This window comes from Oreochromis aureus, linkage group 7 (genome assembly GCF_013358895.1).
Source record: "Oreochromis aureus strain Israel breed Guangdong linkage group 7, ZZ_aureus, whole genome shotgun sequence".
NCBI lineage: Eukaryota > Metazoa > Chordata > Actinopteri > Cichliformes > Cichlidae > Oreochromis > Oreochromis aureus.
Genome location: NC_052948.1, coordinates 8,821,553 through 8,837,770, shown reverse-complemented (window position 1 = coordinate 8,837,770; position 16,218 = coordinate 8,821,553). Strand labels below are relative to the sequence as shown.

Below are 16,218 nucleotides of genomic sequence, written 5' to 3'. Positions count from 1 at the left end.
GACAGCCATGATTGTGGTCATTGGGAGGGATAAGGGGGAGGAGGAGTGTAGAAGGATTGAGTGAGTGTGGATGAAAAGGTTCAGCAGGGGACTGAGTTCAGTAGGGTGACAGCTGTGGGGAAGAAGCTGTTCTTAAACCGGCTGGTTTTAGTCTGAAGGGTCCTGTAGCGCCTACTGGAGGGGAGGAGCTGGAAGAGTTTATTGGCAGGATGAGAGGAGTCCCTGAGAATGATGTTTGCTCAGCATAGACATCTATTCTTGTGGACATCCTCAGTGGCAGGAAGTGGAGTCCCTGTGATGCGTTGAGTGGTTTTCACCACCTGCTGCAGTGCCTTGCGGTCAGCAATAGAGCAATTTATGTACCAGACTGTGACACAGTTGGTCAGGATGCTCTGGGTAAGTTTTAGTCTAGTTTATGTTTCACCCGTGTCTCCTTGTTTATTAGTCTTTTTCTGTTTGTCACGTGTTATCTCCTTGTCTATGTAGGTTCCCTTTGTGTCTCTCTCCTCTGTGTCCCTCTCCATCTCTTGCTCTCTCTCGCTGTCTCTTGTGTAAGCTTGCGTGTCCCAGTTCATGTCTTTCCATGTTTCCTGTTTTATTTTGAAAGTCTTGTGTTTTCATGTTCAATGTGTTTAGTTTTGCTTCCCCTGTGGCATCTTGTTTATTTGTGTTAGCTGTGTTTCTCCAGGTGTTTCCACTTCCCTCATTACCCTTCTGTGTATTTACGTCCTCTGTTTCCTTCAGTTCAGTCGGTTTGTCTGTCCATCCAGCTTCATGTCATGTCAGGTTTTATGATTTTTTCAATTTACTGGTTCAATTTACTTCAGTTCATGTTTAGATTACTTCATGCTAAAGTTTTGCACGTTTCATGTTTAGTTTAGCTGTCCCCAGTTTAGTTTGGTTATGCCCCTGTTCGCCCTGGCTTGTTTTGTGTTCATGTATTTTTTGTTAAATTTCAGTTCTGTCCCTCATGTAGTCTGCACTTTCCCTTATGTAGGGAAGAGCAGTGTATCATGAGATGAATCATCATGAATTTGCAAATTTTTAACACATTTTGACAACCACTAAATCACTGTGATTGCACAATAATTACTTAATAAAGTAAAACACCTTCCAGCTTTTTATTTATTTTAAAACATCGCTTTCTGCAGACCTGGAATGTAAATTGTCCCGAGTCTAAAGCATTTTGGGTCAGCTTCTGTTGTTTAAATGTATTACAGACTATAAATAAAATAGTCAAACCAAAAAGGTTCAGACATTATTCATAGTACATGTTTTTCATTTCCAAAAAAATAATTTGTTACACAGTTCAGTGGGCTACAAACTACACGTAGTGGATAGAAACAAAGTATATCAATCCTAATACCAATACCAGCGTTGGTATATATACAGTCCCCATCAAAAGTTTAAGACCACTTGAAAAATGGCAAAAATCATATTTTCCATAGCTGGATCTTAACAAGGTTCCAAGTAGAGCTTCAATATGCAACAAGAAGAAATGGGAGTGAGACAAAACATTCTTTTGAGCATGCAGTTTATTGAAAACAATGCTTAAACTGAAACAGGCTGTTTTATAGCTGATCGAAAGTTTAGGACCACATGCCTTTAAAAGGTCAAATCTGTGCAAAAATGTTGATTCATTGTCATTTTCTGTCAGGTATTCACACTGTTATGACGTTCTGATGGCAAAGGCAAAAAAAGTTTCCCTTTTGGAACGTGGTCAAGTTATTGAACTGCATAAGTAGGGTCTCACGCAGCGCACCATCACTGCTGAGGTGGGACGCAGTAAGACAGTCATTTAGAATTTCTTAAATGATCCTCAAGGTTATGGAACAAAAAAGTCAAGTGGAAGACCCCCCAAAATTTCACCAGCCTCGTCTCCTTGAACACCACAGAACTGACCGTTTGGACTTTGCAAGAGAGCCCCAAACATGGGTCATTGAAAGTTGGAAGAAAGTTTTATTCTCTGATGAGAAAGAACCTTGATGGTCCTGATGGTTTCCAACGTTACTGGCAGGACAAGCAGATTCCACCTGAGATGTTTCCAATGCTCCACAGTGGAGGGGGCGCCATAATGGTCTGGGGTGCTTTTTCCTTCAGTGGAACAATGGAGCTTCAGGAGGTGCAGGGGAGTCAAACGGCCACTGGCTATGTCCAGATGTTGTACAGAGCATCCTTCATGGCTAAGGGTCCTCGTCTCTGTGGTAATGACTAGGTTACCACACCAGAAGCACTACACCTCTGCCACAAAGAATATTTATCTAGGAAAATCTTAAAATGAAGTCTGAATGTCTGATGAATTTCTGAATAAATTAATTTCTTTTAAGGCATCCCCATCAGATCAACTTTGGATCAGTCCATGACTGTACAGTATGCAGAGCAACTCCAAAACCTTGTGGCATTAGCCAGGAGCGTGATCAGAGATACTGACCCTCAGAATGACGTCATCACCCTCGGAGTCTGCTCCAAAAGCGATGAGATCATTGTGGCAACAGGTGAGTGTGAATTAGTTATGGTTTGTTGACTTAATGATTATCTCTAATATGGATGTTGACTTTTGGCTCAGTTGTTTGCCTGCATTTGCATGGTTCAGCTTGTCTTTTATGTCTCTGCAGAGAACAACTATCTGGTGATAGGCATCCAGAAGCTTCCTGAGCCAGACGTTTCCATGAGCAGGGAGGTAGGGGTGTTGGCTGTGTTGCAGCACCCCTTCCTTAGTGCATAAATAAATAAACGTGTTAAAATGTTTCAAATAATATTCCCATTATTATTAATCTAGGAAGTTTTAATAAATAAGTAATAATACTGAATATGTCTTTTCTCTAAATAGCCAAGCGTCATGGTCAAAGTCTGATGTTTTGTGGGTGATAGTTTGAATCCCCTTCTCATCTTAAAGAGAGTGATCTGTTTTAGTCAGAAGTTCAAAAAAGTATTCATAAGTTTTAGAAAAGTAAAAGCAGTCATCTGCAGTGGGGAAATATTCTAGTATAATCAAAGCCCAGCTACCTACCTGACTAAAATTGCTTAGATGTTATCAAGAAATGCATGTGATATAGGAGTGGTGCAAGCTCTAAGTATGAACTTACATTAAATCATGCCTGATGATAGCGAAGCCAAAAGTAATCATTTCTATCTTATGCGCACAGCTTTTAGTTAGGCTAAACCTGCCAAATAAATGTCAAGGCAGAAATTTTCCTTCAGGCAAGAGATATAAAGTGACATATAACATAACAATTACTTTACACTTGTGTTGTGAAGTTGAAACATTTTTGTTGAGATGAGAGATAAGAATCTGTTTAGGATGACACTGCGCTGCACAACACAGAAAATGTTTCTGTTTTTATGGATGTGAAATTGAATCACATGTTATGGTTTTCATAGTCACTGCACGGAATGCAGTTAAAGAATCTTTTTGCTGATTTTGGTGCATAAGGTCATACAGCATGTTCAAATGTTGTCATCAAAACCTCCCAATCGTGAAAAAGGAAATCTTTTCAGGAAAATCTTTTGTGTGTTTTTTTTAAATGAACTGACATAGGGTTTGTTGACTTAATGCTTATCCACGGTATAGTATTTATTCCATACCATAGATCATTATGCCATCTTATCTGAGCTGGAGACCACGTAGACTCTTAAAAAACAAAACAAAACACACAAACAAAAAAACAGAGACCAGAGCTCATTTTTCAAAAACTGATGTCCCTTTAATTCTGGGACTAAAATTTTTTATATATGACAAGTACATTACTGAGTACATAATGACAAATAGGTGTAATAAATGGAAACAGAAACATACAATTCTAAAAGCCTTGAAAGTTAATATTTGTATGACCACCTTTATTCTCCAGCACAGCCGGTGTTTCTTTTGTAATTTCTTGAACCGGTGTTCAGGAATACCTCTCTGGGCTTCTTTGAAGGACATTTAAAGCTCTTCTTTGGATGTTGGCTGCCTTTTGTTCCATTCTCTGTCATGATGATCCCACACTGCTTTATTAATACTGAGGTCTGGGCTATGGGGAGGCCAGTCCATGACTGATGATGATCCATTGTGTGTTTGTGATGCTCTCCAGATGGATCAGTATCTGAATGTACTTTTCTGTGTTCATGATACTGTCAGTCTTCACAAGATCTCCAACTCCACTGGCTAAAATGAAGTCCCAAACCACAAAGAGCCTCCACCGTGTTTTACAAATGGGTTACACTCACAGTTGTACACATTTCCTGATCTACTTCATACATAGTGACGATTTGAGCCGACAATTTCAAATTTGGATTCATCACTTCATAAAACCTGTTTTCACTGATTTTCAGTCTAGTTCTTGTGTAATTTGGCATATCTCAGCCTTCTTGACAGCCATTTTTCCACTGAGACCATTTCAGATGGTCAGTGAACAGGTAGATAGTAGATCGAGTCGGATCTCAGGTTCTGTGTCAGGTCATTGCTAGATTTTGTTTTCTATGGACATGACTTACAGATACTGTTCTTTTCTCCTCCACTTGTTTCAGTTTCATTTACGTACTTCAGATTTGCTAATGACACACTACAGACCCTGATAAGATATGCCAAGTTTTTGGCTAATAGCGCTCTGGAAATCACCTTGTTGATCAAACTCATCGTTGTTACTAGCAGCCTGTCACAAAAAATGCCAAAGTGCATAAATTTAAAAGTGAAATTTAAAATTGGTTCCTTGATTAGTTGTTATGTGTAAACATAACACTGGTTCATCCCTTGAGTTAGATGACTGGAGTAATAACTCATGGGCCAGTGTTCAGTGGCTGGTACAAGGACTGAATTAAAAGTGAGTGAAAAAGTAGCCAATATTTAAAGAAAAACTTTGAAACACCTTTAGAAAGTCTGGTGAATTGTTGCTTGGGACTACTTTAAAAGCATTAAAACAAAGTCTGGCTCTTTGGAAGCAAAAGATGAAGAAATGAGTGGAGTGTCAAGACTTTTACACAGTACTGGATATCAGGACATTTTTTTCCTGTGCAGACATGCCTTACACTAATGTTTAAAAAAGAAAAATTCAAACGGTTCAAAGACCATACACTGAGGCAATAAAATATCAGGTGAAGAAATGAGTAAGGGAGGGCATGCTGTCAGCAGCACATTGATGTGGGCTATATTTAAACCTAGCAATCACAGCGACTGAGAGTGCCTCCTTAAGTGCATGTTAAAGTCTGTTATTAAAACTTGGTAATGCTATCCTTTCCAATATAACCACCAGGTCCACAGGAGATGCTCGCTGTCTGAGAATTACAATGATTAAATCCATTCATAATAATTATGGAGGACACAATTTGTATGCAAACTTCGAAGACTTCCAAAGGCTTGGGAGTTTTTGTTGCTGCTCTCAGTTTGTTTTGTTTTGTTTTTTTGAGCTATGGAGGGTCAGACATAATGACATTTTGTACATTTTAATCAGCTACTCTGTGTAAGACCACTTGCTGAATAAATGCAAACACAGACCTCTGATAAATATTTCAGAGAAGTAAAAACTCAGATATGCAACAATAACAGTGAGGAGTTTTTACAAGTATTTTAATGTAAATTTACACCCGAATTTACAGCAATATACCGTATGTTAATAAATAATTCATTGCAATTATACAGCCCAAATAATAAATTACATAACAACGGATTGAAGCAAATAGGCAAGATTTCACAGCAGGTTTGCAGAGGAGACGGAGAAAGTGACGCAGGAGGGTCAGGTGAACTGGAGGGGAGGGCGGGATTGCTACGGTGCTTGTGCTTGTAGATAGAAACTGAACAAGTGACATTATTTTTTTGTCTTAAACAAAAAGAAGTCTCATCAAAAGACCAGTGAAAGGTATAGTTCGTTATTCTGACGCTTAGGTTACGCATAAAACAATAAATAATTATTACAGGTGTCTTTTTTTTTTAAATTAGTTTTGACATGAATTGGAATAATTAACTAAATAGTTTGGCTTTTCTCTTCCTGAAAGTAGTTTTCAGTTGAAGTTTGGACAATAACTGCGAGAAATCCTCGTTCAAGTGATGCAGAATCTGCATTTCAATGACTTATTTATCTCTCTAACATTTATGGTCATGTTAAGGGCTTTGGGACACAGACTCCTGGGTGTACCATCCTAAAAATGGTACATGACCGACATTTGTTCATCCACAGTGCACCTCTCAATTATTTTAGCGTCACGTAACACCGACTGTCCCAGTCTCCTCAAATCTCTAAACCTTTTCATTCTGACCAGCAGCAGTTTAAACAAAGCATATGGCTTCCCACGACAAATGGTTAAACCGATAAAGCATACAAAACTCTTCATCTATCACAAGTGACATTACCCATTAAAAAAATCTGACCTAAAAAAATTTCATTGATACCATTTGCTGTTATATAGACATTTTAGACGTTCCCTACGCTCCGTAGAGCTCTTACCAGCGACACACACTGCTTCATCTGTCAGATATATAACTAAGCAGACAACATACAATACAGAGGACGGTCAAGTTTTCCCTCTGCTTACATTTCAAGTGCATCCTGTCAAGTTTAAGGCCTGAGGTGTGCTTGATTCCTTGACTCAATTGTTATTTTCTGAGGTCTAACCGGGTGATCATTGCACACCCGGATTCCCTCATTGCTGCCCAGAGAAGCTACAGATATGTGCCTGCTGATACATTTATTTAGTGTAGACTGAAACATTTTAAATCCATATGAAAATATGACTGTACACTGGGCATACAGTCTTGTGAAGAAAAAAAAAAAAAAGCACACTCTCTTTCGAATCTAAGTAGTAACATATCAGCACATAAAAATTATCTGGTCCTTACCGGGTTCTAACATTATTTAACTATAACCTCAGATAAGCATGCTGCATTACACCGTGTCATTATTAATTTCACCAAAAACTATAACAGAATTTCCAAGCAGTGCATGAAAAACTAAGTACACCATCACCGCAGCTAGGTGCTGCCTGATTGATTAACCATCAGCAAGTGTGAGAACCTCTATAAAAGCAGAAGTTTTGGAAGTTTGCAGCTCAGGAGCATTCAGGTGTGTTTTAACACAATGCCAATGAGATAAGACATCAGCAGTGATCTGAGGAGCAATTGTTTTAAAAGAGTTGTGAGGCCATTTTCAACATTTTTTAAGTGAAAGATTATTAACAAGTGGAATACATGCAAACCAGTTGCCAATGTTCCCTGGAGTGGACGTCCCAGTAAACTTACCCCAAGGTCAAACGGGGCACTGCTCAGAGGAACTGCAAAAGCCCAAGAGCTGCATCTCAGGCTCCACAGCCGTCATTTAGCATGTTAAATGTTAAAGTTCATGACAGTACAGTTAGAAAGACACTGAACTAGTATGGCTAGTTTGGAAGGGTTGCCAGGAGAAAGCCTCTTCTCTCATGGCAGCATGGCTTAGGTTTGTAAAGTTGCATCTGAATAAATTACACAATTTTTTTGGAACAACTTGCAGAAATTGGGTCGTGCAGCAAGACAGTGGGCCTCATTCACAAACAGTGGTTAAACACAAATCTGTGATTCATCGATATTTTAATATGCAAACTTGTTTGTAGTCTATAAAGAAATTTAGAAGTGCCCCTGACCAAATGTACAGAGATGTGTCTCTGTACATTTGTCTCAGAAAGTCTAATGTCTCAGAAAATGTAAACACCTGTCTTTAAATCCTAATATTATTACTGCTCCTGCTGCTGCTGCTACTATGAATAATAAAATCAGGATTATCAGAATTACAATTAAATAAATAAAAATTTCAGATAAAGAAAACTAAATACTAAATGAAAAGGTGTAGGTCTTTTAATTTAAATGTATTCCAATATCCCTTTATCTCATCTTACATTAAATGATCTTTTTTCATTAAAATGACTTCTGTCATATCGCTGGATGTGATTCCTTAAAATCCAGTTTCTTGGCACTTCTCCACAGATATTAGAAAAAGAAAGGAGCGAGTTTCTCATCTTGGACAGACCAGCTGCTCCTTATCTTATTTTTTTTATAGCTTGTTGTTCAAACTTGTTTCAGTTTCTTCAGTCAGACTTTTTCCTGCTTTCTTGCTTTAGCAGTGCAGGTCTTAACATCACCACAGCTGTCTCTACTTCGCTTTGAGGTCAATGTGTTTACTTATACAGAGAAATCGGGCTGTGGCGGTATGAAGATTGCAGAATCCTGTTGGATTCGGATTCAGTAATAAACGTGTGTTGGTTAACACAAAAAAGGCTGTTGGGCACAATTTATGATCGCAACGATATTTTTTCATACACACTTGTGTAACAAATTTTAACATAAATATTAGTGAATGAGGCCCAATGGCCCTGACAAACTCCAGACCTCAGCCTGTCTAAAATTCTGTGGCAGGACCTTAAGAGAGCCGTGCATAAACAAATGCAAGCAAACCCCAGTGAACTGAAGCAACGCTGTAAAGTAAACTGGGCCAAAATTCCTCCACAATGATGTAAGAGACTGCTGAAGTCATACAGAAAATGAGTACTTCAAGTTATTGCACCTAAAGGTGGTACTTCAAGCGACTGAATCGTGAGGTGTACTTAGTTCTGACACTCTGCTGTTATTGTCCAACTGATATTGCATTTGAGCTGTTAAGGACCAGATGATTTTTGTGATTATGTCCTGATAAGTAAAACCTTAGAACTGAAAGAGGCTGTACTCTCTTTTTCACATTGCTGTACTTGAAAGCCAACTCAAGTAGGAGGAGGAGTGGTTAGCGTTACTCTAACAACGATGCTGCTGTAGCTACACAGTGTTGTTGAAATCCATGGGAAGAATCAGACCGTTTAAGCTCTACATGGACACCATGGATTACAGTTACTGTGATACAAATATAGCAGGTAGTAAGGTGTATCTGGGACCAGTCAGGTGACAGAATTGACTGTCCAAAAAGGGTAACAAGACTACTGTTGGCTCTGTCGAGTGCTTCGAGCGAGGAGAGTGGCCCGGCTCCATCCCGTTCTTGTTACTGTTCCTTCGCTGTCAGAGGCTTTGGAGAGTCGGTGTCAGAGGTCACCTCGGCGTGTGCCCGTTCACTTGGCCCCTGCCCCAGTGAATGTTCGGTAGAGTCAAACACCTCCTGAAGTGCTCAAGCTGGGCCTGCAGTCTCTCCCTCTCCTCTCTTACTTTCTGCCTCTGAGTCACCAGCTCCTAATAAACGAAGGATAGACACAACTGTTATTACAGAAACCAAGGCTTTATGCACCAAGCTATATTGCTACAACAGGAGATGGCAACACTGGCACCAAAAACAGAGTACACACATGTGGAAGACATAAAATGATGCTTACTCCCATAGTGATAGAGAGCTGCTCTGCAGTTCTGGTCAGGTTGTAGTTCTGTGCTTCGAGTCTTTTACACTGACTGTGAAGGACTTGCCTCTCTATACTCCATTCTGTGAAGAGAAAACAGGCACTTTCAGTTAATTATATTGCATTTTAACATCTCTTTTACTCCAATTTTAGCCCCCCTGAGCTCACACACACCAGTGTACCCGCTGAGCTATTTACTTTTGATTAGAGGTCTAAAAGATGTCTAAATTGTGTGTAGCAGATAACGTTAACTCAGGGTTAAATTTAGATTTAAAAAAACAAAACAAAAAACAACTTGAGTCTCTCTAAATCATGTTCAGCCATTGTTTCAATGTCATTTCAATGCCTTTTTCCTTCTGCATGTACAATTGCAATAAGTCCATGCAACCTCTGCACTGCTATCACAGGGACATTATTTCAGCAGCTGCTGATCTACTGGGATTTCCCCACACAACCATCTCTATGGTCTACAAAGAAAGGTCCCAAAAAAAGAGAAAATGTCAGTGAGTGGCAGCTGTCTCTGGGTTGTCAGAGGTCACAGGACAATGGCCAGACTACTTCACGCTGACAGGAGAGCAACAGTAACTCATTAGAAACAAGGTAAAGGTAACACATCAGACCATGAAGCAGATATGGCACAACAGCAGTAGAACACACCAGGTGCCCCTACAAGGCATCATTTTGCATGGCCTCCTTTCACCCACTACCCAAGATACAACATACAGTATCATTGCTGACCATGTCCATCCCTTTATGACCACAGTGTACCATCTTTTGATGGCTGCTTTATATATATATATATATATATATATATATATATATATATATATATATATATATATATATATATATATATATATATATATATATATATATATGTGTGTATATATATATATATATATATATATATATATATGTGTGTGTGTGTGTGTGTGTGTGTGTGTGTGTGTGTGTGTGTGTGTGTGTGTGTGTGTGTATATATATATATATATATATATATATATATATATATATATATATATATATATATATGTGTGTGTGTGTGTGTGTGTGTGTGTGTATATATATATATATATATATATCTCATTTTGTAGCTATAAATTATGTAATAAAAAATTGAACTGTCTGGGGTTAAATGTATTATTATATGGTCTTACAATACGGTTACAATATAAAGCACCTTGGTGTGATTTAGCACTAAATAAATAAAACTGAATTGATCTATATTTATCCAGAAAACATAAAACTCTCCAAGAAATCCATAGTGCAGTACATCTGCCAACATTTTTGATGTTTTTCATGTCTCAATTCATAACATTTTGTTCATATATTAAACTAACAACCTACAAAAAACAACATGCAGGGTTTTAGGTGATTGAGCACTCTTAAGTTTTAAAAGTCAAGAATTTCAAATTCGAGTCCCTGCATCTCCGGCTAATTCTTTTACTGTTCACTGATTTTTGACCCAACTTCTGAGATTAATTTCACACTCTTGCTGAAAAGTATTTACATGCAAGTTGTATATGTAGGCATTTGCAGTGCACAACTTTTACAATTATGTATGCAACAAATACATGACAAAAAGTGTTTTTACATCATGTATATAAAAAACTTTCTCTGTTTTCATCATATCACAGAAAAATCAACTATTGGGGTAATGTATGTGCTATGTCACTGACTCACCATCCACATACTCCTGGTAGGCCTCAAAAATAGCTTCAATGCCCTGCCACTTCCTTGGAACAGCCTCCTCCTCTTCATCCTCTTCGTCCTCTTCCTGATCGGACTCTTCCTCATCCTCAGACAGGTTCTCCTGTGGGGCTAGAGTGTCCCGGTTGGCTACAGAAGAAGGGAAGTGATGGCCATTGATATGTGCGCGCTGAGAGACATGGATGAGATTTGAACTTTTCAGCTGAGAGACGCTGTGAGGCTGCGAGGGATCGGCCTTCACGCCGGCCTCTGGGACACAATTTGAGAGTCCTTAAGAAGAGAGTGAGACAAAACAAACAAAAAGCAGCGTCAGTCCTTGTAGCTGTTTAACAGCTTAATGTGATTTTAACTTAACGTGACAGGAACTTGACTTTTGTTTACATTTTAAAGGCAGTGCAGTGCACACTGACACCACTAGGTGGCAAACCCCTAACATTATAGAACAATCAGGTCATGCACCTATGGGAGCAAGTGGCTAACCTTTGTTCTGCAGTGTGCTGTGTGTGGACTGCAGCACAGCCTGATGGAAGTGCTGAGCGAAGGCCTCAGGGGTGAACCGCTCCCAGGGTCGATTCCGCCCATTCTGCACTTGACCAGGCTCCTTTTTCTGAGCAGCAGCAGCACCAGTTGCACCAGTGCCAGCACCATTCTGGAGGCCCTGGCGCTTCCTGTTCGATTGTGTCTCCACGAATTCAGCCTTTTCATGATGGGGAGCCAAGGGAGGCGGGAGCCGAGTTACCGTGGAGTCTACAGGTGGTTTGTGCGCGTCGTTATGAAGGTGTTTATGTTTGCTAAGGTAGGGAGGGGAGGGGCTGGGAGAGTCTGGGTACAGGTGTCCATTTGACGGACACGGCAGAGGTGCTGAGAAGGAGTCACCTAAAAGATAAGCAGAGGTTTTATTAAAGAGTTGTTTGCTAATTAATCGAGAGCGCATGTATTCATGTTTCCTGTGTTTGTCTGCGTGTGCCTCACCAGTGGAGGGAGCCGGAGGACTTCTGCACAGTGGTAAAGGATTATATCTGAGTGTGTCTAACGTCACAGTTTTCCTCTGAATGGCCTTCAGCAGCTCTTCTGTTCTCTCTTTATCTACAGAGAAAAAGACAGAATGAGAACACCCATCACTCATATTTTAAAAAAATATGTGTTAAAAAAACTGACTTGGGCCGGGAACTAATGGAGAAGTGTCAGTAAATAGATGATCTGAGGGTAATGCCCAATTCAGAGAGGAAAAAATATTCAATTTAATGAAGTTCTTACCAGCCCCCTCCAAACAGTCTCCACATGTTTTCTTAAGGCCAGACTAGATTTTATGCCCCATTTCATCGACAACTAGATCTTACTGAAGCACTGGCCTTACAGAAAAGTCTTCAAAAAATGAAGAGGAAAAACTTTAAAAGAGAGTGCAAATGAGCTGCTGATTATACAACAGCGTCCCTGCAAGCAAGTAATAATCATTTAACAACAGAGAGTTTACGCTGGTATTTGAAAATCCAATTTTCAGATTGTAGTTATCAGATTCTTTTTAACAGAGGGGTAAAATAAAATAAACACAGCCAGTGTTTTGGCTGAAAAACAACGAATGAAAAACAAAGAGCTCTAGGAATATTTAACACTTCTTAGGCAGTCTTTGTATAATAATATTTCTAACTTTTAATATAAAAACTTGATGAGAGCAATAGAAAATTTCCCATTCATTGCATTCTGCCATCAGAGAGGCATTTTATTGGTCCTACATTCATCCTGCAGCATAACAAGAACCCCAAACATACAGCCAGACTCACCATCTGTTTTCAGTGACTACTGCAGATGGTATGGACTTGTGGTCACCTCATTTTATTTTAAAACTCCAATATTTTTGCATTGTACTCCTTATACACGCAAATGCCACTTTCTTAGGACCAAGTTTTTCTGATTAATAACTGCTTTTGTAGCCCATCTGCTTCACGATTTCATGTATTTTGCTCTTCTGCATACTATAGTTGCACTTTTTGTTGTTCCTGACACCAGCACTTCATTTTCAGGTCATTTTCACCCAAAGAACTAATGCTTACTGATATTTTATCTTTTTTTTGGACCAGTGTTTATAAACCGTAAAGACGGTTGTGCGGGAAAATCCCAGAAGATCCTCAGATTCTGGAGTACCCTGACAACCTAAAATGAACTTTCTTCTCTTTCCAATGCTCAGTTTAAACTTCAACAGGTCATCACGACCATGTCTACATGCCTAAATGCTCTAAGCTAATGCCATGCGATTGGCTGATTTTCGTTAACAGGTAGTTTAATAGGTTTACCTGATATAGTGGCCACCCAAAAGTGTATATATATTTGAAGTTATTTTTCTACATATTTAGTTTGGCCAGTTTTTTCCATCGTATACATCTGCAGTTTATCTGGTTTCATAAATTAATGACCTTTTAAACAAATTTCACACCCTCTGAAGCAGTACCATGTTTTCCCTGGATGTGGGTTCAAATCTACTCTTGCTGCACAAATTAGAAAATCCCACTCCAACCTTCAGATTCTTCCTAACTTTATTTTCTTCTCACTCCTCCTACTACCTCAGTAAACACCCAAAACTGAGCGAAAGTAAATGCTTCATTTTTTTTTCCCTCCACGGGGAATCACCAGAGCAACTCTGAAGAAAGCAGAGTAGCACGTAGGATGTGTGTGTGGATACCAAACAGGTTGTTACCTCTCCTCTGCTGTGGGCTGACGTGCGAGAGGTTGAACATAAGGAGGAAGTCTTTTTTCTTCTCCAGTTCGGGGGTGCAGTCCATCTGCTCGGCAGAGTACGGAGTAGTTAAGGGAGTTGTGGGTGTTGAAGATGTTGAAGGTGAGCAGGCCTTTTTCTTGCCCTGCACAGCCGGAGGAGAGACGCTGCGCTCTTTCATCATCCTCCTCCTCTTCCTCCTCTTCTGAGCCAGAAGATCATCGCGATGGGTCAGCGTAGTAAGACCACACACACGCAGAAAATCCACTTTCTTTGGAGAAAGATCAGTCAGACAAAAGGGAAAAACCCCCAAAAAAACTTCATACCTGTGATGAATGCATATGTGACTGTGTGTGTTGTTGCACCTCTGAAGATGTGTCCAGCTTGAGTGGGGGCTGTTCTGTCACTCTTCTCAGATGAGCTTTCACCTCCTCCTCATCGCTCTCATCATATGACTCATCCAGGTCATAGTAATAACCTGGTAAAGGCAGAGCATTATTAAAACAATTGCAGGCCTATGCATCAGTTTTAGTTACATGATCTGCAGTTCCCTTTAGTCTTCCATCTCCACCTCCTGCTGCTTTCTGTTTTATTCTTCTCACCTCCTTCTTTGGCCTCTTTCCTCCTCTTCTCTTCCAGGTCGAGTTTGCTGAGCAGCCTGCGGTGCTGCTGGAGAACCTCATCGTACACCATCATGCTGTCAGGCACCTGATGCGGTCGCTCCCTTACCGCTGGCGGAGAAGCAGCCTGGCACCGTCCCCCTAGGTCAGTGCAGGCTCCACTGGAGATAGATGGAGGCATAAAGGATCGCTGGTGGAGGTTACTGATATGATGCCGGTGGTAGAGGCTCTGGATGGCTCTCTCCTGCTCACTCTTGTTCCAGCACTCCTGTAAACTTGCTCCCCTGAGTGAGGCGAACCTTTCTGGGCTTTTTGCCATCCTCCTGCCACCCTCTTCCAGCCTCTCCCCCCATGCCGCAGGCGGTCTCTCAGCTCTGGTCAGTCCCGGTGGCGGCCGACTCGGTGGCGTTGGGGCGTTAAGTTTTCTACGGGAGTCTGCAGGTGCGTCAACAAGAGAAGCTGGGTTCCACAGTGTAGTGGCAGGGGCAGGAGGTTGATGGGGAGCTTTTGGGGAGATTAGCGGCGGTGGAGCGCCGAGGCAGGCTGCTACATCTTTGCTGCCTGGGTTGTGATAGACTGAACCGGTACTGCTTAGAAGAACAGAGAGAACCTTTTTTATTCAAATTCTGGACCTAGTAAAGAGTGCATGGTGTTTCAGAAGGGATACAAATTATATTCAAAAGAAGAAGCAGCTAATTCTCACCGGTTGCCGTCTCTCCTCGGTTCCACCCCTTTCCCCGGTGACCTGAGGCCAAGCTCTAGGGGACGCTCCCTGTCCTGTCCCTGTGCTCGCTGTCGTGTTAACCACGCCTCCTCGCTGGCTCTCTGACTCATCATGCTGGCGGAAAGAGCTCCATGGATCCCACCAACAGCACCAGCATGATGTTTCCCCAGGTGAGAAGGCAACAAGCTGGGCACTGGGTATGGCACAGAGCCCCTGGAGGAGTGAATGCTAGGCTGCAGAGGCTTAGGTGCTGAAAAACCTGGGTGTTCAGAGTCCTTGGATTTATCTGGAGAAACTGTGGAGTTTGGGAAAGTGCATGTGTTATGTGCTACGCTGATATATCAGGATGTTTATTTACTTCAACCGCACAAAGTAATGGGCCTTCATTTGATGCAGTCTTGATTTCTAAGTCCCTCAGTTTGATAAGTATAACTGGACATATTAGTCCATTTTCCACTGCAGGAAGCCTTATTTTAGGATCTGCTCCCATTGCCATTTTAAGTTATAGTATTACCCTGTTTTTTAAGATTCAATACCTCTGTTACACAATTAAAATTAAAAGTCCAGTAGTGTTTCAGTGACCAGGAACACCTTCTACTTTAAACAGGCTTTTATTGTGAAAATTTCAAGGTAAACCACAAGCAGCAAAAGCCCGAGAAGATCAAAGGATTGCAAAGGTAAATTACTCAACCCCTACAGCCTCTCGCTCCCTCTCTCTTTGGGGTCTGGTTTCATTCATGTATGTCAATATTCACGCGCAGAATGTGTTCACAGAGGTTAAAAAATGAGACAGATTGGCTAAAAATCTCAGCTCTGCACACAAAGAGCGAGAGCTTGAAGAGAGAATAAAATTTAAAGGTTTCACCCACAAGTGTGCTAATTTTTATGTCAGTCTGCTTGTACTTTAAACAATTTACCGCATCCTTTTGATAGTTTTATTTCAGCAACTTGAGAAGTCAGCAGGTTCACCGAAGTCATTAGAAAATGTCCTTTGGGGTAAAAATGTTTCTAACAGATTTCATTGCAATCTGGCCAGTAGCTGTCAGGATATGTGGCTCAGGTCCAAAGTGTTGGGCAGACACTTTTTTTAAGCAACACAAGTGTTAAAAAATTTAAACTACTGCAGATCAAAACCAGCAGTG

General features: G+C 40.5%; 1 protein-coding gene across 7 annotated transcripts in view; it reads right to left on the bottom strand.

Annotated features, from left to right (window-relative positions):
* Positions 1-5,525: 5,525 nt before the first annotated feature.
* LOC116318265 (genetic suppressor element 1-like) overlaps positions 5,526-16,218 on the bottom strand; it is a 39,784-nt gene continuing 29,091 nt past the window's right edge. For 6 of the 7 annotated variants that reach the window (XM_039615516.1, XM_039615520.1, XM_039615521.1 and 3 more), the window contains exons 8-16: positions 15,056-15,371; positions 14,335-14,942; positions 14,098-14,210; positions 13,715-14,003; positions 11,995-12,108; positions 11,503-11,898; positions 10,996-11,292; positions 9,292-9,395; positions 5,526-9,151 (exon numbers count right to left, since the gene is read on the bottom strand). In XM_039615516.1, the coding sequence (XP_039471450.1) occupies positions 9,014-9,151; positions 9,292-9,395; positions 10,996-11,292; positions 11,503-11,898; positions 11,995-12,108; positions 13,715-14,003; positions 14,098-14,210; positions 14,335-14,942; positions 15,056-15,371 (2,375 nt within the window). In that variant the 3' untranslated portion in view covers positions 5,526-9,013. The remainder of the gene's footprint in view (positions 9,152-9,291; positions 9,396-10,995; positions 11,293-11,502; positions 11,899-11,994; positions 12,109-13,714; positions 14,004-14,097; positions 14,211-14,334; positions 14,943-15,055; positions 15,372-16,218) is intronic. The other variant, XM_039615517.1, reaches the window with a different exon arrangement.